Source organism: Pezoporus wallicus, unplaced genomic scaffold, assembly GCF_028554395.1.
Source record: "Pezoporus wallicus isolate ANWC-B61680 ecotype Strahan unplaced genomic scaffold, APGP_CSIRO_Pwel_v1 contig_6732, whole genome shotgun sequence".
Lineage (NCBI taxonomy): Eukaryota > Metazoa > Chordata > Aves > Psittaciformes > Psittacidae > Pezoporus > Pezoporus wallicus.
Window position 1 is genome coordinate 1,615,596 of NW_026638638.1, and position 25,925 is coordinate 1,641,520.

The window sequence follows — 25,925 nt, forward strand, 5'->3', positions numbered from 1 at the left end:
TTGGAAAAACTCTACTTCAATGACTTTTGAAAGCATGACTTGGATGTTTTCCATTTTTATAGTTTAGAACTCTAGCAGATTGTTGTGAGCAGACTAAATCATCAGCAGCACAAAAATACAAAACCGTTTTTAAATTGAATTGCGTAATAGGTAGAGAATGAATTCCCTATGCAACAAATACGAGATGCCATTTTTTCATTCACATCAGAATGCAGGATGCTGCCTTTTCAATCAGCATTATATTTGAGTGAAACAGCTTTCTTTTTTTCCTTCTTCTGATGGGTACTGAAACCTTACATGGCTCTAAAATCAGGTGACTTTCAACACTGCATTGGAAGACAACAGTAACAAGCAGAAAGCATGTTTGTTGCCTGGAACAAATAGAAGACCTCACATGTTTCAAGATGTCCAAACTCTATCATCCAATCAGCCTAGTAAAAAGAATACTAATTAATCTGTATTAACTTCTGCTAACCATTTAGTCAGTATTAACTCTTGCTAACTTTTTCTTTACCAAACATCCAAATGAGCATCTCTGATATTTTACACTAGGTAAACACTACTTTTAGCCATTCCTTAGCCCCCAGTCTGAATTTTAAACAACGTTTAGGCTGCTGCTTTGCACAGCTGGTGTCTTTGTTAAACAGTCTGAAGCCAACATGAGTAAAGTAATTTCTACAAGCATACTATAAAGCTTAAACAAGAAGTGTTCCACAGTGTTCACAAATCGTGGTAAATAAATATTCTGAAGAATACAGGAACACTTTTCTATGGAAATATTCTGAGCAGTCAGTTTACCATTCTGATTCTCCAGGAACTCTGGAAAGTAGAAGAACTCTGGGATAAGTTCCTTGACATCATTGGGGTTGTCCATGAGTGCTTGCCAGGCAGCAGGAATAGAGTGGAACTGCCTGTCAGCACAGTCGAATCTGTGGATTAGAAAACTCAGGTCAGACTTTAATCATTCTCTCAATAAAATGATATGAAAGAGAAAAAAAAGACGTGCTGCTTATTTGCTCACATCATACCTGCCACTTTGGAGTTGGATATGAAGTGTTGTGAAAGGTTCTACCCGAATGAGGTAATGCATGACACCAGCAGCATTTGAGTAATGTGTCCCATAGTGAAATTTGTCAATCATCCCAAGGGGATCCTCAAAATTCTCATATCTAAAGAAATAAATATTTGTGAATACAGCTGAGCCATACAGCTGATTCACATGTGGCTTATGCTTAGCGGAGGCTAGGATTCAAAAGAAACAAGCACAGCAATCTATAAAAGAACAATACATTAAATTCTGTTAAATATGAGGATTCCAAATATGACTTAGTCCCTAAGCAAGGCTGCTGAAAGATAGAAACATCCACCAAATGAAGCCTTTACATACCTATTCTTATACTATTCCTTAGGCATTTGCTATCATCTTTAAGAAACTGGATAAAGGGCAAGACAGGACTGATTTAGCATGCCTTTATAACCACAGGCAACCCCCCCCACATCACTAAGCTGAACATTTATTATTGAAAGGACTTGCAACAGTTTCCTGCAAGATTTAAGGGGCTGGTGGTGTGTGACGGGGGAAGTGTGTGTGTGACTGTATCAGGATGCAGGAAGATTTCCATAACACTCATGTCCATTTCCTTTTCTACTGGTAAACATACTCTACAGTACTATGCCACCATCTGGCTGATATATTCCTCAGTGTCACAAGGCTAGTAAGAGAAATGATAGCTAAGCATACTGCTGGAACCAATTTCATTACAGTCAGGCATAGAGCCTAATAATGCAAAGAAAATTCTCTTATGTTCCTCCAAGTATTCAGAAGAAAGCTGGTTTTGGAGGATGCCTGATAAGCGTAATTTGGTACAACAGCATGCTCACTTTCCACACTAGCAAAAAAGGAAGGATCACTACACTGATGTGTAGGTGTAAGCACTTGTCATTCCTACCTGCAGAGGATTTGCCAAAAGTCATTGAGTTATATTTTGTTTTAAAGCTAATAATCTATGCTCAAAAAGAAGAGCAGGAAGCACAGATTTAGGAACAGTGCTACCTCTCAGCGCAAGCAGCTCAAGTAATCGGTATGATCTTGAATCAGACATGGACACAGTACGTTTCTTTAAGGTGCTGGGCCATTAAATTAAGTGTTTCTACAGCCTTTTTGTTTTTATTCTCCACCTCTAAGAAACAATTGAAAATTTACAACGACAAGTTTTGTCCTTTCACTGCCAGATAAGCTAACTAAGCTGAATGCAGCAGGAACAACAACCTTTGCAAATATATCTGTGATGTTATAAAACTAGCTTTAAGAATTTCACTGTTACAACTTTACTTTTCTAACGTGTTATTGGCCTGGAGATTCAGAAAAGACTAACAAATATAATTGAGAGGTCAAACACATACTTCTCTTTCACAGCCTTAGCATTCTTTTCATTTACCACCCCTATGGGTTTGGACAGATCCCTAAAGACTTCAGGATTATTCAGGTCCAATTCTTCTGAAGTATAATCTCGTAAAATCCAGGGGAACTAAAACCAAAAAGAGTCAAACATCAAACTGAGATTAAAAATACATCTTTCAAGATAGAAAAATACATCTCTTTGGTAAAAAAATCTTAAAAAAAAAATTTTTTTCATAATTTTTCTTTTCATTACCACAGGGTATTGAGCGAGGTCATTGTAAGTTCGTCCTGCCATTGTGTTCAGCTGAATAAGGTAGTCAAAGTTGGATATTTCTCTATTCACCCATTTCTAAAGAACAAAAGAAAAAAAAGATACAATGGAAGTTACTATAGCAAAGATACCACTATTGCAAATTACATTCATCTGCCAGGGGATAGTACTGGGAAGTGAAAGGCACAAGACTGTAAGAATGGTATGAAAGTCTAAATTTATTTTCTCCTAATAAAGTTAATTTTTCCACTGATTCATTGACTGTGCTACCTGTATTTCACTGAAATAATGTCCCTGATTGATGCCAGTACTGTTTTAAATACAGGGCAGCAGAAAATTAGCAGGTTCAAAATAAGAAAAGAAGAAAACCAGGAATTTGTAAACTAACACTGCCGTTGCACCTTTGCTCCACTATTGTATTTCAAACCAAACAACAGAGCTCTGTTCAGAAGATCTCAGTATCTCTCTGTAACGTGATGGAGACATTTCATTACAGAAGATATTTTCTCCATGTAAATAAAAAACATGGTAGCTTTTATTGTTAAGGAAAAAAAAGAAAAGGTATTTGCCATGTTTTAAAAGTAAATTGCAAACCTTTCTCAGAGAAGCCTAAATGATCTCCCTCAGAAGATAAAAATACATTTACTACGTTTAAAAGTTTGTCCATGTTTAGTGTAATACAAACATTTTGACTTTGTCCTTTTATACCAATATTATTAGTTCCTTTAAAGACTGTATTTCCCGCTTAATCTTCACATGCACTTTGAGGAAAGCCCCATCAAGAAAAGGTAGCATGGAAAATTATTTGCAAAGATAGTGAAAAAAGTTCCAAAAATGTGCACTCAAGATCATGCACTAAAAATAGAAGCAGGTTTTCCATTCTTGTTGGAACATTTGTCATAATCACATCAACAGAGCCTGAGTCCATTTACCTCACTGACTGCAAAGACAAAACACAGCAGTTCTAAAAAGTATGCATGTGAAAGTTCAGGGATCAGATTGAGGTACAGAAGTTGGCAGTTGTCATCTAAACACTGAGAGAAAAAAACAACCTAAAATCAGTAGTCCAGGACCTTCCAGGACTCCTTCAAGAAGCAGAGGAATGCTCTAGATGGCCCATACCTGCATCAGACCTGAAGCTTTAAAAAGTTCCTGTGGAGATCTGGTCCCAGAAATATTTGGAGAATGCAGCGACAGTATTCTACTATATACTTTGTTTCGCACCTGTTAGAAAATAGCATTAATAAAAACATTATTCTGGAGATTGAAGCTTACAAGTAAACAGCTTCCCTGCTAATTAAAATGTGCAATAAACAGAGCATAGTTACACTTTTAAACTCTTTATCTCTTGCTGCATAAAACATCTAGGATATGGATGGACGTGACATCCTTCGGTTACATGTTATAAAGGCAATATATGTAATGTTTTTGTGTGTGTAGATGCTACACAGAAAATCATTATTGCCAGAGAATTTGTCTGGGAAACACTGCTGCTGTTCAAATAAAATTACACCAATGTTTTCCCTACAAAACTATTGCAAAGATTTATTTACTTAAACACACACATTTTATAGGAGTTATTCATAAACTCACCTACTAGTATATAACTCATCCTAAATTCTAATACATTAGTCCCTCATACAAAGGGTCACTGACAGTGACGTTGCTGGGACGGATGTGAGAGGAGAGGGAGTGAACGAGAATGATTCACTTATCCTAAACCATGGAATGTAGACATAGCAACAATTTCCAGTATTGTGGTAAAATAGAAAGTCTCTTTTGTGTTGTAATTAATTTGCTCAGAATACTTAAGATTGGTTAAGTGTGGGCTTCAAGATATTTAGATTACTATTCATGTAATTCTAGTTAAATAATTGTTGTGTATCAGAGAGAGAGAAAGATAGGTAAAAGAAGAATCTCGTTTTATCCATCTTTTCATAATTAATCAGTTTCTAGATGCCAGACTTTTCACAGTCTAGTTTTCCATAATGGCTACACCTAGCAAACCTTTTGCTACTGGCATTGCAGTATGAAAGACATCAGCTTCAAATTAGACATGATCAGTGAACTTAAACTTGATATTTGTGCTAATTATATAAATCAAGAAAATATAGGAAACCCATACCTCCTTATTGAAGTTGAGGAAATAGTTGGTTTGATCTGTAAGGAAGATCTCCAAAGCTGACCTCCTCAGGTTGTACCGACGCAAATGTATCTCTCGAATCTGAGAAAGGTGCCATTTGAAATCAAAACCTACCCCTAAGAACAGCACTTTGATTAGTGGCCGAGGATATATCAAAAACTTTTCATAGACATAATGCAGTCTCATTTCCAATCATTTTGCTAGGAAAATATTACTAACTTCAGCTACTGCTCTGCTGAAAGAAAGAGGCAGCAGGAAATAGCTGATCAAGTACAGAATTTGGTTTTGCCTTCTGATCAAAAACACATTTTAAATGTATAATGCTGACAAAAAGAGGAGAGAGGTGCCATTTAAGCAGCAAATTAGAGTTAATAATTTTTTAATCCAGCTTAATTTTTTTTTTTAAGAAATACTAAGAATAGTGAATCAGTTTAACAGCTCAGCAAGTACATTTCCAGATTCCTGATTCTGAAGGGATGAGCCAGACACTGATCATCAAGTACAACATTAATTTTAGGTACAGATTCACAACTTGTCTCTTTGCAATTAGTTTGACACTCATCCTACTAAAAACAGAATGCTGAACTGCACTGAAAAGAAAGAAATAACGTATTGTGCTCACCTTCCTCTTTTTCAATGCTACCATCAAAGAAATAGATGTGCTGGGTAGTGATCTCCAGCCTGCCAGGTATCACATCAATTACTGTAATGAGTTCGCAGTCTTCAGACAGTATTAGCTTTTCTTTCTGACTTTGCTCGTCCTTGTCATCCCTACAAAAATACCACCAAGCATTACACAGCTGGGTAGATAATACAGTTGCTTAGGTGCTTGGGTAAAGAGTACAGTTCAGAAAATAATCAAATTTGAATGGCATTAAAAGTACAACATAAATTATTATATGAAGCTACTTCTATGAGAGGTCTTGGATGTTTCAGACTAGACTACCTAACATCATTTAATAGCATCACTCTTCAGGTTTGATATTTCAGTCTCAGGCACAATGGACTTGACCTTCTTTGAGATATGAAAACATGAGGCTGCATTTCTCTTATTTAATTGCTAGGTGCTTAAATGCTCTGACCCAGAGCACAGTTGAGTCCTGGTTCATGTGACTAAAGTTATCTTCAGAAGCATTTGAAGAAATGCTTGCTCAGAAGTCTACAGACATGACACATCACAAGCAAGCATTTAATAACCTTTAAGATATAAGAAAACATATTAGTATCACTCAAAGAAGTGCCACATCTCTACTGTGTGGAGACAGTGTTCTCACAGGAGAATGCATAATTGGTACATAAACTCTGAATAATCCTGAAAGATACAGCAAGGCCATGAGAGGCCCGAGGAAGCTTAAGCAAGCAAGATAAGAAGCAGCTGGAATTCACCGAGTTAATGAGAACTGTGGACTGTTGGCAAGCTTTCGAGGTCAAGTTCTCACACCTGTGCTTAACCAATTATATGTTAGTCACTAAGGGTCTCCAAGACATGTATCCAATTATAATATGCCAAATCACTGTAAGTGCATGTAAGAAATAGTATATAAGGAATTAAGGCTTTGTAATAAATTTGGCAATCACTTGATCACATTGATCATCTCTGCGTTGTCTGTGACTCCCACGTCAACACTACTGGACTTGAACACATGAATGCATGCACAAAATCATATGTCCAGTTACTGAAGCAAAGCATCTGGTATCTCTCCCTGCCTTCAACGAAAGCACATGAAGGAAGCACAGCAAGTCTTCTCTCTGGAATGCTCTTAAACAGAGAGGACTCCAGCAGATTAATACCAACTAAGCAACTATGCAGATGACAGTATAGCAAATGCCCCTGGCATCTATGAACAAGAGACAGTTCCAGTTTTGTCTGTGCCCCTACCATGCAGGCCACTTCTTGAGAATTATAGCAAATGTACATTATGGAAAGCCTCAATTCTGTAGCTGCAGCTTCAGGCCAGCTATGAGGAATGAACCACTAAAAGATCCTCACAAACCACAAGCATCTGCTCTGCCTTATAATCCCTGGGGCTCTCTCTGTTCACAATGATAAATCCAACAGCAACTATTCTGCTATTCAAAATTACAACAAAGCCCTGGATTATATTGTTAAGGCCAGAGAAGAAAGAGGGAAGCTTTGCACGCTAATCAACTCCCAAAGTTGTTCCTTTCTCCTTATCCCTAGCACAGAAACAGATTTCAACTCTTCTGTTGTACTTACAAGTTGGAACCGGCTGCTGTGTCTTCTTCAGGTAGTTCAAGAACATCATCTTCCAAGTCACTCACTTTCACCTGCTTCACCACCTCCAGAAGCAGAGACTCACTAGAGGGCTGTGTCTGATGCACACCTATCATAAGTAGACATTTGAGCTCAGAAAATTTTTTGATACAATGCTTTGGAAAGCTAAACTACCAAGTGTATTTTCTACTGCGGAATGTTGGTTTTAACTGAATTAAGAAGCAACCAGACTTCTTAAATACTTTCGGGGGCAAGCAGAACTAAAAATACACCCAAACTGCACTGAAATATATGTCAAGTTTTAACAGTATAAAGGGAAGTCATAAACATGTAAGAAAATTTTAAACTGAATCCTGATGCGGACATTTTCAATAAAAACACTTTTCAGTGTTCTGCCAGACACTTAAATCATGCAAACTTCATGGAAACAGACTGCATTTGGTTTTGCTTACTTGGGTTTACAGGAGTGAAGGTTATTTGTTTGAGTCTTAATATCCAATACACCTACTTAAAGGACCACTCAAGTAGGTTAAACTCGGCTGTTTAAACAAAGTACGTCATATCTACACATGTTAATAGCAAGCTCCAACAGGTTTTAAACAAATACGGCCTACTTCCTCTGATCTCATTGTTTCCTTTTCTTGAAAAATGCCTTAGGAAAGAAATCTATGTGACTGCTTATTTTTATATAACAAAGGAGTTTGGCAGGTTCGGTGGCTTGTTTTGGTTTTATGTTTTGGTTTGGGTTTTGTTGTTGTTGCTTTGTTCTCCCCCCAAATACACATTTCAATGAACAAGGGGAAATGAATTCAGTAGGAAGATGCTGTTTCGGGTCAAAGCACCACTCTCATGTTACGTATTTTACTAAAGAGAAAATAGAGAAAAATCAAGATTTAGGTATCTACCATCACAGATTCTTAAAGACAAAGAGTAAGGCATGTATCTTTTTTCAGATTGAAGAATACCAAGTAAAAGATCAAATACAACTTTACCTAAATTATCTCTCAGGTCACTAGCATCCTGGTGAGAGTTGAAGTTGTAATTCTGTACTAGTTTTAGTCTCATACGTGAAAAATTTTCCACGTTTGATAGTTTCCAGTGAATAGGATGCCGTTTCCTAAGAAAATGAGAATATTCATAAAAACACTCAAAAAGCTAAAGACCTATATGAATGAACTGATTACAAAAGAGTACCCATTTAGAAAAATACTGGTTATCCACTTGTACATTGTAAAATATAAAAGCAACAAACTGCATTTTAATTTCATATTTTACACTGCAGCTCTTACCATCCTAAAGCACTTTGTAAACACTATTCATTTTCTACTGAAATGTATCAAATTGCTTACACTTCCAGAACTTTATCCAGAATTTCCCCAAAAAGCTAAGACAGACAAAATGTATTCTTTTAAGTTGAAATTACCTATATGCATAAAAACCTCATCTTTATTATCAAGCCTGGTCTCTGTTTTCCAACAGAACCATCAATACATAGGAGCTCTCAAAAAGTTTTTGCAACACTCCATTGATAAATACTTTTTATTTGTCGCAAGAAAATTTAGTTTTCAGGTGAACAGCTCAGCATTACACTTCAAAGTTTGCATTTTGGTAATTAAAGGCAGAAAACATTATAAAAGATGAATTCAATATTAACTTCGCATCTCAAGAATGGCTATCAAAGTCAATTTGACAAGTTTTCGTGTGATCCTTGTCAAACTGACCATATGAAAGAGTAGGTCAGCCATGTGAAAAAATAGGGCTTAAGCATCATTTATGGTTTGACTTAAGAACTTCAGCCTTACATTTCAGACCAAGGACCACATTCAGAGAGCAAGTAAAGCTGTGCTGCTCTCCACTGTCTCAGAGTAGCTGTGTGTTGACTGTTAAGTTGCCTTAGCATACTGTTGTACCGCAGATTTTCCTGTCGAGCCTTTCTGCTGAATGGTTCCACAAAATGCTCCTGAAAGACCATTAAAAATATATCTATCACTGAAACAACTCTGACCTTTGAAAACACAGTTTTAGGGCTTCCAGGAATTCTCATAAATTAAGAAGGAACAAAAGTTTAGCAGTAAAGACTTCTGAAAATTTAAGTTAATGACTATGAGAGAAATTTTAAAATGCTTAGTACTGGAAGAAATGGAGTTAAATTTCTCCTTAAAGATACAAACTAAGAGTTATCAATGCTGAATCCATACCAAAGCAATTTTTCATGATGAGTATAGTTGTCATTATCTGAAATCTTATTATAATAGGTAAGATTTTTCTTTAATATATTCTGATATTCTAGAATGTGAGTCAACAACTTACTACAAGGATCCTTGCTAAGATGACAAAGGGAATATAAGAAAAATTTAACTTAGCTATAATATTTGCTGTAATTACCAGTTAATTCTAATGCTTAGCTGAGTCTGAGCCTTACATAGAAAGATCAGTTCAAAAAACAATTTCTCCACACATTAAATAGGAACTATTAAGTTTCAAATGTTTTCATTGTGAAAACCCTCCGACTCATCTCATAATGGAGAATGTTTTAATACTACAAAATAGAAATCAGAATAAAAGAAGAGGTAGCTTATAGCTAAGCATAATTTTAGGTTGCTGTACTATGAGAAAGGCCTGCTCTCCTGAAATAACTCTGCTTACAGATAAGACTCTTAAATAGAAAGAGCAGAATCAAAAAGCATATCTTAGAAGTGCATAGAGTCACACTGCTCACAAAAACCTTAGAACAATTAACCTGCCTGCTGCAATCACTTGAATTGGATCATCCTGGAATTCAGTTTCTCCATCTCTGAGAAGAACTGTCTCAGGAGTTGCCGTCTAAGACAAACTTGAACTCACTCAAAACCTTACCTGAAATTTAAGCTTACTTTCTCCTCTCTCACGGTCTCGCTTGTGCATGTTCACCATAAATGCTTCATAACAATCTTTCCAGTAAAGTGCCATCTGCTCGTGATCATGTCTGAATGAATTCTCTTCATACTGCTTCATATTTGGAATAATCTGGTCTCACCAAAACAAAAAGCACTATGTGATTTCTGAAGGAGTCCTTCTGCTTTCGTGGCTAAGAGGGGAAAAATGATACAAAAAGAATCTACTACTTACATATTTGTCAATATAAATTTGCCACTCATCAGAGCCGCAGTATTCTTGAAAGTCCTCAAAGAAAGATGGGCTGCCATTCGTAGGAGGCAGCGAAGGAAGATGCAGGTTCATGAACAGAAGTTCATAAATCTTGGATACCAATGTCCGAACAAGGGGAATCAAAAATGAGTAAGTTTCTGTCTTCTCTTCAATTGATCTACTCAAGATGCCTTCCAGCTTCCCCAAGAGGTAGCATGCTTCAGGCTGACTCTCAATTACCTTGGTCTGGAGAAGGGTGTTTAGCTTGGCTGCTGCCATAGCACAGACCTATACAGAAACAACAAAAAATGAATGCAATTCTCAAAATAGTAATTCTGAGCACCTATCTATTTATCACAGAAGTATGTACGTATTCTAACTGTATACCAAGTAGCCTGAAGGCACACCTGCATCAGATGGTTTACTGCGAGGTGTCCCTCCCCATGGCAAGGCGGGGGGAACTAGATGATCTTAAGGTCCTTTCCAACCTTAACTATTCTATGGTTCTGCATGGGCACTGATCACTTACTCGTCCTATGATGACCAAACCTGAGTCAGCTGCAACTTTAAAGTCACACAGCTGCACTGAGACAATCACATACTTAAACTAATAATTCTGGCTTTATTGAAGGGCTCATATTCCAGACTAACTTTGTCACAACAGTCCAGGTTCATACGCACCTAATGTATGTAAACCTGGAACAGCTAATAAATATATTTTATGGTAGAACCAAAATCTTACTGCCACTAGTGCCTTTATATTCCCATCTTCAAACAGCTTGTCCTCTACCTCTTTCTCAGGCTCATGAAGTGCCCATTGACAGGACTGTAGAGGAAATTTGTCAATGGTAAGAACCAATAAAATATCTTCCCTATAGAAGGGTGAAGGACTGCCATCAGTTTGCTCACTGGTATGAGCAGCTCCCCCGTTAAGTCAAAGCAGTTTCATCAAACATGTACTTAGAACACAGTACCACCTGCAGGCATTTATAACAAACCTGTAAGTTATCTCGTGCAATGAATCCAAGGAGCAACTGGACTTGTACTTGTGAAAGCCTACTTGCTTCTAGGCCAGCAGAGTACCAGACTGACAGGCTATCCATGAGAGTCACTAGTTCTTCCAAGAGCTATTGTAAAAACAAGAAGATTTGCATGAAATAAAATTAGCAACAGATACTCCAGCTGGAGACACAACAATTTCAAACAGCCAAAGAGGCAATCGGCACAGTCCCCCAGGAAGGAAAACAAGGCTTCTTTTATGAATATCTGATTTAATGAAATGCTTGAAACTTCATAATGTCTTCGAAGAAAATATTAATCTATTTCAAAAAATACTTCAAAATAAATAAATCAGGAGATACTCCTTTCTGTCAGTAATTCCATACTAGAAGTGCTGCAAACTTTCTGAAAGGTAGGTACTCCCAGGGCAAATGACATGTTTCACTATCCAGATGTGTTAGATTAAAACTAATATACTTGATACATCCTCTAGTAAATTCTTCAAATGTAAAATCATGCTTTTGTTAAGCCATGGAATCACATGAATGCTTCTGTGGCAACCTGAAAGCTGTCCTGCTTAGAATATTACGGTGATTTAAATTTTCCTGTTATTTTCAATTCAGAATTGGCAATTAGCACAACCCTCATTGCTCCAAACCTCCGATCTCATTTCTAATTAGATTTCAGAATTCTAGACCATAACAGAAAGCAAAGGTTTTACCAAGACACTGTTCAAAACCAAGCAAAAGCTATAAGATTAAGCCATGTTTACTTATAAGCAGGCATTTTACAACGTTGATGACTCTTAACGTTACTTTCTTTTACTTCAAAAGTAGGCTTAAACCACCTGATTTTTCTTTAAGGATTTATCACGACAGTGATGGTTTACATATAACACCTCTCCCCTTCGGCCTTGAAAAATAGAAAAATCAATAGCAACTCAGCCAGTGAAGGAAGCAAGACCACTGCCAGAAATTACATGAATGTTGAGGCAAATTACGGGTGTCTACAACATAAATGTCAAGAAGGCAAGAGAAGAAGATAGATGACGGAAAGCTTCTTTACCTTACTAGCTACTGTGTTTGCTAGTCACTTTCTTCCTCAGACCTCATGTTTCTGGCTCTGATACATAAAATTGAGCTATTTGAATATATATGCACAAAATCACATTTAAACTCCAATATGGGTCAAAGCCCAGAAGTGACATTTCTCCGCTTGCAAGTAAGAGCAGAGTTTTGGCTAGTCTTTTATTCAGGACATATACAATGTAACATGCAACACAGGCTGATTAATGGTGCAAAATCTGTTTAGGCTACAACTGACATGGTTTCCTTAGCTCCTACATTTTCTAAATATTTCTCCAGTCTGAAGAGACCTGGATTTTCAATAAATTGTACCATTTAAAGTCCTATTTAACTTACAAAATTAACTATATTCCCTGTAGTAAGTATTCATTCTTTTTTACTCATTAAGGGGCAATCCGTTCCACTATGAACCCTTTAATAGCTATAGTTTAAAAGCATATGCCTAGAAGGGATGAGAGTATCTAAGCTGACAACATTTTCATAACTATTTCAATGTAAACACAGTGTTTCTATCATGCCATTACTATACCTTTTCAGTCCACAAATTTGAATTAACCAGTCCTTCTGCCTGCAGGAAATCCTGTACAATTAGCAAGAGCTTGAAGGCATTTTCAACATGTGTAGGGAGAGCTTTTGAATCTCTGTTATCAGTGACTGACCATTCTAACATCTTCTCCAGCAAGCTGCATAGAAAACAAAATCCCAAAGTAATTATTATATGTTTTAAATGTAAGTGGCTTTAAAAAAAATCCAATTAAGTATTTAATTGAACTGCCTAGTCTGTAGTGACATAACTGCCATCTCCTCAATAAGCCAAAGAGGTACAAGAGACTTTGAGAGGCTCATGAAACCAGCAATACAGTTTCAAAATCTCATTGCCACATGACACTACTAAATAGGTAGCAGAATATACTTCTGACAGTAGGTGATGAGAGAGCAACAAAAAATACACCTTGTTGGGAAACAGCCACCTCTTCCCAGTATCACTATTGCCCCTTATTTTTCTGTTTTTCTTCAAAAGGGATGAAAGAATCTGTCCTTGAACTGTACACTCACTTGAGTTTTATTTCATCAGAAGGCCGCAGCAACTCATTGGATATCCCCAGTTTGGTCAGTGCAGAAAACACCTGTCCTCTCTCAATCCAAGCAGCATCATCAGATTTCTCAATGCCTTTCCACATTATACACAGTAGGATGTCTGTAAGTAACTGTATGAGTTCATTATCACCCCCCTACAAAAGAAGATAAATGTTTACAGCCCTTCTAGAACACTTTCAAAACATTTCTTGTTCATCACAGTCCTTATGCTTGCATGTTTCAGCATTTTTGAAAATTCTGCAGTCTGAAGTCCAATTGCCAAATACATGAACATGCAAATACCAGAGACTGTGGCTTGCTTGTATGTTGCAATAGATATTGACTTGACTTCAACACTGTTATTTCAACCTGACCTTTAGCTACTCTTGAATTCTTCACAGCAAGCCTGCTCCCTGCCTCCTCTGGATGATACAGAATGTTGAAATATAGAGGGGTGGGGGAGCTGGTAGGTTTTTTTATTTGGGGGAGGGGGGAGGGACAGAATCTCATATTCTTTATGTTGTTGTTGTTATTCTTTTAACATCAAAGCTATTCCAACTACTCAACAAAAAAAAGACATTACAAAACAAAATACCCCTAATTGCTGTAATAGAGATATATTGTTTGCTTTTCTGTTGGAAGATGGGAGGAAAAAAAAAAAATGGACAATAATTATCCATCAGAGAGATGACTGAAAATAAAGGAATTGCAGACACTTATAAAAACTAACCACACAGAGTGAACTACTTACTCCTTGGTTTTCAAATAAAGAAAGATCAGCGGGGAAGGCCACATCATTTATAACTCCCAGCTCTTTGTCAGGCTGCCCAGAGAATGGTTTCCTGTTCTCTGTAGGTGATGGTGTGCTGGGCTGGCTATCTGTCATCTGATTCACAATGTCAGCCAATTCATAGGAGTCCACACTGGACAGATCTAAACTTAAATGTGAAGGGTTACTGTGCCACAGTTCTTCTCGGTCCTCCAACCTAAAAGACATCTCTGCTGTGGATGCATCCTCCAATGGCATAACAGAGAAATGAGCAGGGACGTTCAGGGATTTGTTGTCTTCTAAACTCCATTGATCAAACAGACCATTAACAGATGCAAAGCTGCCAGTTTCGTCTCCCTCTGCCTTATCAGATTGATGTTTCTGAAGCTCTTCAGCAGGAGGCTTTTTTTCCTCTTCCCTTATGGAATCAGCCCTGTTCTCTTTAAAGACAATCCGAATGTCTGAGTTTTCTTTCAGGAACAGTCTAATAAAAGTGTCCTGCCAGCCCAGCTGCTGAGAAATCTGTTGTGCTGCATCCAACTGGGAATGCAAAAGGTGCAAAACCTAAGGACAGAAGATATCCCACACCTACACATTACTTTTTGCTTGTAACTGCATTAATTCTGGATTTTCAATAATCATTTTATGATCTCACAGTGGGTTTTTTTGTGGTTAATAAGAAGCAAACATGCCGTAAATTAATTTTTCTCATTAGAAAAATATATTTGAGAAAAAATAGAAAAAATCTGAGGAGTAGTGGAGAAAAGCATATCAAAGATTTCAGCCACTTTTCTGCAACAATTCCAGCTAAAGCCAGTTATCACAACAAATAATCCTATTCAGCCACTACTCTACAAGGAAAGAAAATCTAGAACAGAAAATATGGATGATTAGGAACCATTAAATAGATAAAATTAAGAAAGCTGCAGTATTAATAGCTTACTGATAATACACATTATCATTTCACTTCTTTCACTTTGAGAAACCTTAATAGACAATATAGTGCCTCACAGCTACATTCAGTACTATCAATTCCAGTGATACAACCAGACAGGGTTTAGTTTAGGAAGAAATCACTGTTAAGTCACCATTTTTTCCCTATCATTTCTCTGAATCCCTGACCACTCTCATGAACCACAATATGACCTATGAAAATAACATATTAAAAATGCAAGCTATTTGAGAATCATGATAGACATTTTGTTTTTCCTTTTGTTTTTTAAAAGGACTTGAATACATAAAATTCAACATTAAATGACAGATGAGCTTCATTTTTAACATAAATCATTGCTTAGGAGAGCAGCAGTGACAAATATCACTCCTGTGTCTCAAATAATTAAGATACCACACTATGCAACTTATAGGCTTAAAGGACAGTATTTCAGTTTTAAAGGAGATGACTAACCTTTCTACAGATAACCACTCTCACATTTATATCCGATCTGTGAGCCAGATGCACTACAGCTAATAGATCTTTATAATTCACAACAGGATCTGTAGGGGAGAAAAAACAAACACAGTATCATGTAAGAGAATGTAAGAGACAAATATTAAAAATTGCCTTAGAGCTCACTTCTACATTCAGGCGTAGTAAGGGAACAAACTTAAAGGAACTAAGAAAACATTAGTGGAGACTAATGAGAACTTCAAATAGAACAGCCCCATAAGGTAAGAGCTCTAGTTTTCCTGAGTAAAAACTCAAATATATTTGCCTTCCAGCAGCAGCAATTTACTAATGCTAAGCACAACACTTGCTAATTACCTGCATACAGAACTTGGTTAAGAAGGTTTTTAATAAGAGAAACAGTAACTGGCGATTCATTCAGAAGGAGCCCCAGTCCAGAGTATCCCACTTCTCTGAGTCTCATACGGTGCTTACTACGTTCATAAACTTTAGTACATTTCAGCATCTCTTCCACAATCTGCAATAAAAAGTCCGCAAGAATGCAAAATAAACACAAGCGAGCATCCAGATCTCTTAAAGTTAATCGTATGTAACAGGCTGATGCACTGTTTTTAAAGTTTACTTTGTATGTCAACTCAAACAACATGGACTTCTTTTTTTCCAGATCCCAATACTTTATTTCAAGAAAATACTAACTCCACCATGACTATTTTAACAAACAATAACATCTAGCTAACATGAGAGAAGAAAAAATTAATAGAACTTGGAGGCTTAGTATCTTTGCAATACACTTCTGCAGTCAGACCATTGAAAAAAATGCAAATTTATATTCAACTGATTATTTTAAAATCATAGAATTCAATTCATTACCTTGAACACAAGTTCTCTAAGCCTGTCAGAGTACCTTTGATGCAATAACAGAGCATAAAGAATATCAGCATTCCCTGGTTCAAAAAGCAATAGAAAAAGTTGGTCTGGGGTTGGGCTGGAATGAAGTAGGCTGAAGAGAACATCCAGAATTCCACAGAGCTACAAAATTAAGACAATTGCATTAATCCACAGTTCATTCAGGCTTTGTGCTCTGTTTAGGAAAAAAATTCTTGGCTTTTAAATTTTACCCTTCGCTTGTTATAGACATATTAGCTGCTGTATATTATGCATTTAAAATTTTAATAGTTTTTTCATATACAGAACACCTTATCAAACTCTAATCAGAGCTACAAAGGAAGTTCAAGTTCTCTTGATGTCTACTAAATAGAAACTACATCATTACAGCTTTTGAGCAGTTTAAGTCAAATTCATTTGGGTTTGTAAACTAAGAGAACTTTTCTAATGACAGTATTACAAAACATGTGCTTTCTGCTCTCTTTAGGGGAAAAGAAAACCAGTAAAAATATGGCCATCTGCAGAGCACTTTGTCAAGCACCCAGACTCCTTCCATAACCTGCCTTAGCTACAAATAAAGAGAACCACATAGAACGCTTTGCTCATTGTCTTTTCCTTTTTGTTCCCCCCCCCCCCGTTTTAAGCACACAAGATTTCCAAGCACCAAGAAGCCAAATCAAAAACATGTACAGTTTAAACTACTAATTTATCCCATCTTGGATACCTGCTCCTCTTCACTGGTGGCAGCAATGTATCCTACAATGCTCTGTATTTCTTCATGTGTTCCACCTTTGCTCAGGAAATATTTGATCAATCCATAGAGAGATGTCCGTATTGTTCTGAGGTCATCAGGAGCCAAATCACTGTCTTTACAGCTACTCCTATACACCAATAGACAGGAAGGCAACCTAAGAAAGTTCTTCATGACTCATTAATAGCAGCTAGACTGTACTAGTTTTGTAATTTTTCATCTACCCAGATAGCATGGCACAAGCTATCAATTTTTACTGAAGTAAGGCAACTGGATAGTAATAAGCAATAGGAGACCAGACCTACCAAGTCTGAAAAAAGCCCTGAAATGTAGACTTGTACTGATCAGGATATAGGTCAGGATTTCAGGTTCCCCTCCCACCCTCTAAATGAAAGAGCCAATCTTCATCAGGGACATAACTATACTCGTAAGCAGATATAAATCACTGAGACTGAAAGCCAAAATGTTATATTCCTAAAAAAGTCCTACTTAAAATTCTACAAGAATATAAAAGAACTTAAAATGATAGTCACCCTCTCTTTTTATAATGGTAATGATGACTTAACTTGCATTGTTGATAACAAGTTCTTCACTTTTGTAATTTTAATGACTTCCAAGCATTTCTAGTATAACTGACTTGAATTTTACATAATCCTATCTGTGCAGGTTTTGGCTGGGGTAGAGATAATTTTCTTCATAGTAGTTAGTATGAGACTGTGTTCTGGAATCGTGCTGGAAACGGTAACACAGGGATGCTTTCATTACTGCTGAGCCATGCTCACACTGAATCAAGGCCTTTGCTACCCCTCATAAAACCAACCCAAGGAATATTCCATTCCACATGATGTCATGCTCAGCATATAAAACTGGGAGAAGGAGGAAGTGGGGGTGGAGGGGACATTCAGAGTGATGCCTTTTATATTCCCAAGTAACCATCAGGTGTGATGGAGCTCTGCTTTCCTGGAGATGGCTGAACACCCACCTGCTGATGATAAGTAGTGAATGAATGCCTTATTTTGCTTTGCTTGCATTCAATGGCTTTTGCTTTACCCTTTAAACTGTCTTTATCTCAACCCATGAGTTTTCTCACTTTTACTCTTTCAGTTCTCACTCCTAACCAACTTGGGGAAAGTTAGCAAGCGGGTTTGTTGTGGGGTGGGGTTAAACCATGACACTATCGTAAAAATTAAAGTCAAGGAAAAGTATTAAGTCAAATGGAAAAAAAAACAGTGCTATTTTGAAAATTAAATCAACCACCAAAAACCAACCTGCAGCTTTATTTTTTAATTTTCTCACTAGGATGATGGGTAAAAAAACAAAACAAACTAACAGCCACATACAATAAATGAGGAATTAGAAGAGGTAAAACTCATACCCATAATAAATCCTGAGTGTATCTAGAAGAAACTGCACACCATATTTCTTTCTGAAGAGTCTTCTGCTGTCTTTGATGATTGTAGAAAGATATTGTATGTGCCCTAAAAAGCAAAGTTTTCTATTAGAACCGACATACAGGTTTATGTCAAGTGAAGTATACTGTGTCTTTGCACAGTTGCCCAAGTCCAAGAGCTCACCAATTCTGAAGGGGAAGTCCCCACTGTTCCAGATACTGAAGTCAAAAAGTAAGTGTTGATACATCTGTTGCAAAAGTTGCATGTTCTTTTCTACAGAGACTTGTTCTATCAACAACTGCACAGCCATCAGGACATTCACGTCCATTAAGATGCTTGGCACCTTTCAAAATAACAACAGGTGTTAGCACTAAAAATATTGAATGTCCTAAAAAACTACCATTTTTTTAATCAAATTTTGAGATTCTTTTATCTTCTACAGCAATGTTTGCTTACATTAAAGCAATACAAGAAACACGAAACCAGTCCAGTTTGAATAATCATACAAACACAGTATGTATAACCAAAAAAGTAGAACATAAAAAAAAAGCCAAAACACAGTGTTTCACTTCACAAATCAAGATCAACTCCTCACACTTTTTTTGTTTTCAGAAACATGAGAAAGGAAAGCACATACTAAGAAGACCTTAGCATACTGGCTAAACTAAGAGTTCTAAAGTAATCAGGACCTCATCCATAACATTCATTACTAAAGAATGTTCCTCTAACTTCCCCACCTTCTGTAACAAGGCTCCGAGCGTGGCAACTCCATGGGAGTGAATGAGATTTTCTTGGTTAACATGGTGTCTCTGAATAAAGTGTTTTATCATCAAGATAAAAGTTGCAACAATGTTCTTCTCCAGGCGGGCTTCTGCAAAACAGAACAGCAGTAGCAAAAGCCTCATGGTTTATTGTTGGACCACTGCACAAAAGCAGAGGGAAGAAGTAAAATCAAGTGTTCAGATTCCTCGCTATTTCCTGACCTTCCCAACTTCTTTTCTGTTTGCTCCCTAGCTGAAGGCTGTCTTCAGATTTTTCCAGTGCAGCATCATAGTTGTCCCACGTCTCTTCAGAACCTGACTTCAGTTGCTTTATCCATCTGGCTGTACACTGGACATTCTCTTTCAATTACAATCTTTCACATAAGATGCTGTATTCCCCCTCTCTAGTAGAAAACTGACACTTTCTAGCCATGCTATGCAAAAATTTAAGATTTTAATTTGAAAATTATTTACTTCATGTCATCTGAAAAAAAACAAACAAACAAAAAAAAACCAACCTTTTCCATTGCAAGGTCTCATTTCCCCCAGTTTTCTGTTAAGATCAAAATTCATTTTCAGGGGTATTAGCACAGTTTAAAAAAAAAAAATAAAATCTATCCTTAAGGCTTCCTTCCCATATGTTTTAAATTTTAATACTAAAACCTGAAAATCTGACTGTATGGAATAGGTAGGAGTCTGAACATTTTCTTACTAAAAGTTTGGCTAAAGGCTAAACAATACTGCTTTGATGCTGCAAATTATTTGTGTGGCTGGCTGATCCAGCACTCAAGATATAGGAAAGCTCTTCCTATTGACATTAGTAGGCTTTGCATCAAACAATTTCTCAAAAAGATCAGAACAAACCTTTCAGAATTACACTAACGTAATAGTAAATCATGAAAAGAAACATAATACTATTAAACATAGCTATATTTGAAATACATAAGTTAATTTTACAGACTGCGAAACAGTTCGTCCTGAGTACCTATGTCAGGTATCAAGGAACATAAAAAACCTTTCAGCTTTACATAGGTACTCTGCAAAAGCTAGCACATAATGAAATGGCTTTCTGTCATTACAGGGAGATTTTTAATAAACAAGCTTAAAAATGACTTCAGTTCAACTGTAATTTCCTACCTGACGCCTTCGTGGATGACAACACCACCCAGTCTCCCTCTACAGGAGTAACTAGCTCTGGAGGTAGAGTTTCCCCTTCAGGCTTCTGGGGCACCCTTCCACCAAGAAAACTGATCTGCTCCAGCAATGGAAACAGCACATTTATTCCACCAATGCAGTTGATCATATCCTAAATCAAGAGAAAAAAAGCAGGAAAAAACATCACCATAACTAAAATCCCCTAATCTACATAACATAAATTTACTTCAAATACAAGAAACCTTACACACTCACAAATTAATCAGAATGTTTCACATACCACTTTGAAACTGGTTTTAAACACTGTTTAACAGAACTCCCCAAGTTTCAGACACTGCAATTATATACGTACCTTCCTGTCAGCTCTTGTTTTGAAATTGCATTTTCACATTTCCTTCCCCCTCTCCCCATATAAACATGGGAAGTGAAAGATACAAATCTTAAAAAGAATCTTCTGATAAGTATATTTGAAAACTAGGAAAAACATTTCTCCTATTTCTCAGATACTCGCAGCAAGCGGTAAGAAAACACTGTACATGCTTTAATCGCATTCCTGCAATATTTCAACTTCAGACAGTTAATAAATAATAAAATTTGATTTCCACAAGTAACTTTGCACATACTTCAGTTCTAAGTCTCTTTAAAATTCAGGTATCCTAATCCCCCTTTTTTCCTCCCCCCTCAAGCAGGGATAGCATGAGATTTCACTTCTTGTGGTGAGGTATAAGATACTCAAATCAGATTTCTAGAAGTGATTCACAATGCCACTTAGAAAATTAGGGTCTCAGCAAACTAGCTGGACACACCTATTAATTTGCCCAGCTTAATCAAATGAAAACTATTGCGTAGTAAAATTTTAACAGCCCAAAACCCCCAATATCCTGTAAACCAATTTATTAATGTTAGATATTATTCTCCTGTCCCAGTCAGAAATACTGGGGAGAAGTAAAGAAAAAAAATCATTTTAATCTTCATTTTTTTGTATTTTTTCAGTTGCTCCATGTGCCTTTGTGGTGCTCCCTCTCCAGCCTATGTTTATTAAGGTGAATTTAACAAAAGTGAACAATTATATTAAGAAGGTTCTTTATATCTGCAAAATTTATCTCATGGGTGAAGACTTCTGGGATGGTTGAGCAAAACAAGAGGCATGACAGACCTGCAGCTTTTGGATACAGAAACCGACTTAAGGTTCAAAAAGAGAATTTGAACCAGAAGACAGCAGTAACTGTCGCTTCTTCTAGGCTGTCCCTATCTCTTCGCGAGATCCTCATCAGCTCTCAGGGGTTTTTCCACACTCTAATCCTCCTCAAGAGGGTGCTAAACGCCATCATGTTTTTTAATGAATGATTCTCCTAAGGCTTGTACTCACAATATGCTTTCCTAAAAAGCCAGAGATATAAATACTCCTCACTCAACCCTCTTCCCACTACTGGATGAAGAGAACAAATTGCAGTATTTTCAAACTATTCATATCGTAGCAAAATTAACTAGCAAGTATCTGAATTTTCTTAACATTCATCTTCACAAGTCAGCATACTCACAGTATAGCTTCAACAGTATTCCTTATTAGTTTGCTAGAACAGTTGATTGTGCACTGTTCTTAAACATAAAAAGCAGCTCATATTTACTTGTTTGTATATTTTTTCTCAAGACAAAAAAGATAGGGTAATTCACTGACAAGTTTTCTACACTCAGACTTTGAGTGCAGAAAACTATAGTGAATATTTGGTTTTTTCCTCTGAAATGAGGCTTTTGGACTGTGAGATCATCTAGCCCTGCCAACCCAAATAAATAAGATGACTAACTTATTGCTTAAAATAAATGATGGGTGCTTGTGATATTTGAATTCTAGAACTTGCTTTCTGCTGGAGTTAGTCTGCAATTCAAAAGTATTCTTTATGACTAACACAGCAAAAGTCACACGTGTTAACCCTACTACTCTTAATCTAAATCAGAATTTAAGACTACCACGACAGAACTCCCTAGAAATGATAAAATGCTTTCAATACAAAACATGTATCGAACAGATTATGAAAAATAGATAGCCACCACAAAATATCTCAATGCATTATCTATGATAAGAGCAATAGCCCTTTTAAATTATCAGTAAATGTAATGTAATACTACTCCAGCTTCAGCATTAACCCATTAATTCTCATTACAAAATCATGCTGTATCTGCATTATGATAATGACCTCCACATCCCAAAAATTAATTGAACTTATGCAACCACTGTCATATTCACAGCTGGTTCTGCTTCTTCGGAATGAATTTACCTTTATGTCCCAGTTCACTACTTTGTTTCCAGTTAGCCTTCCATGTAAAAGATTTGCAGACAGGTCAAGACAAATTGGGTTTCTGCAGGCCTGTTAAACAAATGAAGAGGCTACAATATCATTTAGGAAACAAGTTACAGATACGTGAACACAAGATTTATAAATGATGCGTAACACGTTTCAAGAAGTTTGTGCCATTGTGTTGATACTGAAGTATTTTAACAATTTGGAATTCCTGGAATATCATACATGTTATCTTAGATTTGACATTCAAAATTGTACAAGGTAATTCTGTCCTTTTGCCACACAAAAACAAAACCCTGTGCAAGGCTATACTTTAAGAAAGCTCTCAATGATCGTTACCTTCCCATAACCACCACAGCGTAAAGATAGTAAGCTCACCTGTTCTATGAAACAACAATCACAAAGCAAAACAGACCATCTAGAACATATTTTTAAATCAATGCACACTGTGTAATCAAAGAGAAGTTACGTATTGTTTCATACCTTTGGTGTATAATGGAGCAACACCTTACTGGGGAGATCTGCTACTTCAGCCTCTTGAGACTTCCATGGAGTTAAACAGTTTGGACCTATTAAAAAATATATTAAAATTATATACATATATATAGAAGCATAGAAAAGTTAGGATTGGAAAGGACCTTAAGATCCCCAAGTTCCAACCCCCCTGCCATGGGCAGGGACACCTCACACTAAACCATGTCACCCAAGGCTCTGTCCAACCTGGTTCTCATTCACAATTTCCCTGGGCAACCCATTCCAGTGCCCCACTACCCTTAAAGTAAAGAACTTCTTCCTTACATCTAACCTAAATTTCTCCTGTTTAAGTTTGAACGCATTACCCCTTGTCCTGCACTACAGTCCCTAATGAAGTGTCTCTCCCCAGAATCCTTATAAGCCCTCTTCAGATACTGGAAGGCTCCTATGAGGTCTCCATGCAGCCTTCTCTTCAGCCTGTCCTCATACGGGAGGTGCTCCAGCCCCCTCATCATCCTCGTGGCCCTCCTCTGGACTTGTTCCAACAGTTCCATGTCCTTTTTATGTTGAGGACACCAGAACTGCACACAATGCTCCAAGTGAGGTCTCACGAGAGCAGAGTAGGGGGACAGGATCACCTCCTTCGACCTGCTGGTCACTCTTCCTTATATGTGTTAAGAGTCCACTGGATATTGATTGCAACCTTCACAAATTTTATACTATTATGCTTTACTGCAGCAACAAAGAGGACACTCTGAACCATACCTATTTGAGATACGCTTTGAAGCGGTCTCTATGACTTAAATAATCATTCCACAGGGTCTGTTTAAAAAGAAACACATTCTTGACAAAAGCTAAACTATACAAAGAAGGGGTGTTTCAAACAGATCTAATGTTTCTGTCTTTGAAATACCTGCCTCATATCTCTCACAAATCTGTCATCAAGCCCAAATGTCCACAAAACAAGTAAACTTTAAGAGAGGTTTTTTTTAGTAACACAAAATATTTCTTTTAAATGATGGAAGTGCTTTTATGCTAATCTCTAACAACCTCAAGTCATTATGGAACTTAACACCTTAATACCTTGAACTGTAAGACATATTTCATCAGATTTATTTTTTTTTTAAATGACCCCTTATTTACTAATTGATTCTTGTGGAAAAATCCTCAAGCATAAATTACCTTTAACTGGCCTATCAAAACAAGAGCAATACTTTGAGCAAAAATTAAGAACTTGCAAGTGAAAATACTACTTAACATTTTGATTTAGACAGGTCTGTACATATGACAGAGGAGCTAATGCAAATACATTTTAAATATAAACTTCATAAAGTACTTATAATTCCATTTTAAGCTTGTTTTAAGGCCCTCTCACTTAGGTCAGCTCTGCAGTTCTTCTGGGTTATAACTTCATTTTGCATCTGTGTAGAGCAAAGCTCAGTGGGATCTTGTCATAACTCATACCTTTATTCCACTAAAAACCAGTATAATCACCACTTACCTGCTAAATATAATGCTTTCACCTGAGGAGGTTGCAGTGCTTCATGAAATATGATAACTGACCCAAGTTGGCCCTCCAAAGATGTTGGACATCCCCATTCACTGTCCTGAGTCCCTGCTGAGATCATCTTGGTGATGAGCTCTGGTTTTCCAAGCACCCCACTCCAACTTCCCGTAGAGAGAATGCCCCCAAGTGATGTCCGATGGGGCATAATGGGGGAGGAAAAAGGCGGATCTGGTATCTGAGATGGAGGAGGAGTTGTTGTCCTTTGACCAGCTGAACCAATGCAGCAAGATGTAAAAGACTGGAGAGTCATACATGGAAGAAAACAAAACACAACACATACTGTAAATCTAACCTGCTCCTTTCCACAGTTTCCAAAATAAATCTTTAGACTATCTCTAGCAAACTTCAACTAAATAAATTAAACCAAGACTTTAATTTACTAAACTTGTTGCATGCCAACTTGTTACATGCCAACAAGTTCTGGCATGCCCCGGAAAAGCACCAATCCAGCACTAGGCCAAAAAAAAAGCATACGCTTTGCACAACAGCAGAGTGCCCCTTTTCCAATTAAGAGCCATTTGATCACCTCAATCATTGTCTGACCTCCTGCCAACCTCTAGTGGCAGCAGAGCCAAGAATTATTGTGCTCCAAATACCCTGATAAATGTTCCTTTTCTGGATTATATTCCCACATACTAGCACAGCATATCTGCTTACTTACATTTCTCATATCAGCTATTCCACTCAAATAGATGCTCTCATGAGAGGCTTACTTGCCCTGCTTTTAGCTAGTTTGTTTACAGTGCTTATTCTACAGATGAGCCATTATCCAGAGTTTTATCCTGCAACAGCAATTATTTACTCTCATTTTTCAGTGTTAAGTGGACTGTGTCCAAATTAAGTGTTTGATCCACATATTTAACAAATAAAAAATTAGGATTTACAAAAGAGGGAAGAATGCTTAGTGCTGTAGCCCATCTTAAAATGGATTTGTTCCACAAAAGGAATGGACAAAACTGACAAAAAAAGCTAAACATGACATATACTTATTTTGATGGCTAGTATGTTTTTTTAGGCTAAATGTGAAATATTCAAAATAGTTAGATTATCTGCATGTAAACTGCTTATCCAGCTAACCCAGATGAGAGATTAGCACACAGATGAGAGATTAAGCATATTAAGGGAACAT

At 36.9% G+C, this 25,925-nt stretch overlaps 1 protein-coding gene across 5 annotated transcripts in view; it reads right to left on the minus strand.

The window, feature by feature from the left end:
- NBEAL1 (neurobeachin like 1) overlaps nucleotides 1-25,925 on the minus strand; it is a 79,463-nt gene that overhangs the window by 12,687 nt on the left and 40,851 nt on the right. For all 5 annotated transcript variants that reach the window (XR_008972451.1, XM_057411711.1, XM_057411708.1 and 2 more), the window contains 27 exons: nucleotides 24,731-25,034; nucleotides 23,239-23,324; nucleotides 22,732-22,821; nucleotides 20,438-20,606; nucleotides 19,277-19,410; nucleotides 18,723-18,882; nucleotides 18,524-18,626; nucleotides 17,122-17,278; nucleotides 16,383-16,541; nucleotides 15,870-16,029; nucleotides 15,513-15,601; nucleotides 14,090-14,671; nucleotides 13,318-13,493; nucleotides 12,791-12,944; nucleotides 11,176-11,304; nucleotides 10,160-10,465; nucleotides 9,908-10,057; nucleotides 8,854-9,011; nucleotides 8,044-8,168; nucleotides 7,034-7,160; nucleotides 5,438-5,586; nucleotides 4,798-4,931; nucleotides 3,795-3,896; nucleotides 2,655-2,750; nucleotides 2,404-2,528; nucleotides 1,029-1,169; nucleotides 799-929 (listed from right to left, as the gene is read on the minus strand). Coding sequence is in view for 4 of the 5 variants with exons in the window: in XM_057411711.1 (XP_057267694.1) it covers nucleotides 799-929; nucleotides 1,029-1,169; nucleotides 2,404-2,528; nucleotides 2,655-2,750; nucleotides 3,795-3,896; nucleotides 4,798-4,931; nucleotides 5,438-5,586; nucleotides 7,034-7,160; nucleotides 8,044-8,168; nucleotides 8,854-9,011; nucleotides 9,908-10,057; nucleotides 10,160-10,465; nucleotides 11,176-11,304; nucleotides 12,791-12,944; nucleotides 13,318-13,493; nucleotides 14,090-14,671; nucleotides 15,513-15,601; nucleotides 15,870-16,029; nucleotides 16,383-16,541; nucleotides 17,122-17,278; nucleotides 18,524-18,626; nucleotides 18,723-18,882; nucleotides 19,277-19,410; nucleotides 20,438-20,606; nucleotides 22,732-22,821; nucleotides 23,239-23,324; nucleotides 24,731-25,034 (4,396 nt within the window). In the remaining variant the exon portion in view is untranslated. The remainder of the gene's footprint in view (nucleotides 1-798; nucleotides 930-1,028; nucleotides 1,170-2,403; nucleotides 2,529-2,654; nucleotides 2,751-3,794; nucleotides 3,897-4,797; nucleotides 4,932-5,437; nucleotides 5,587-7,033; nucleotides 7,161-8,043; nucleotides 8,169-8,853; nucleotides 9,012-9,907; nucleotides 10,058-10,159; nucleotides 10,466-11,175; nucleotides 11,305-12,790; nucleotides 12,945-13,317; nucleotides 13,494-14,089; nucleotides 14,672-15,512; nucleotides 15,602-15,869; nucleotides 16,030-16,382; nucleotides 16,542-17,121; nucleotides 17,279-18,523; nucleotides 18,627-18,722; nucleotides 18,883-19,276; nucleotides 19,411-20,437; nucleotides 20,607-22,731; nucleotides 22,822-23,238; nucleotides 23,325-24,730; nucleotides 25,035-25,925) is intronic.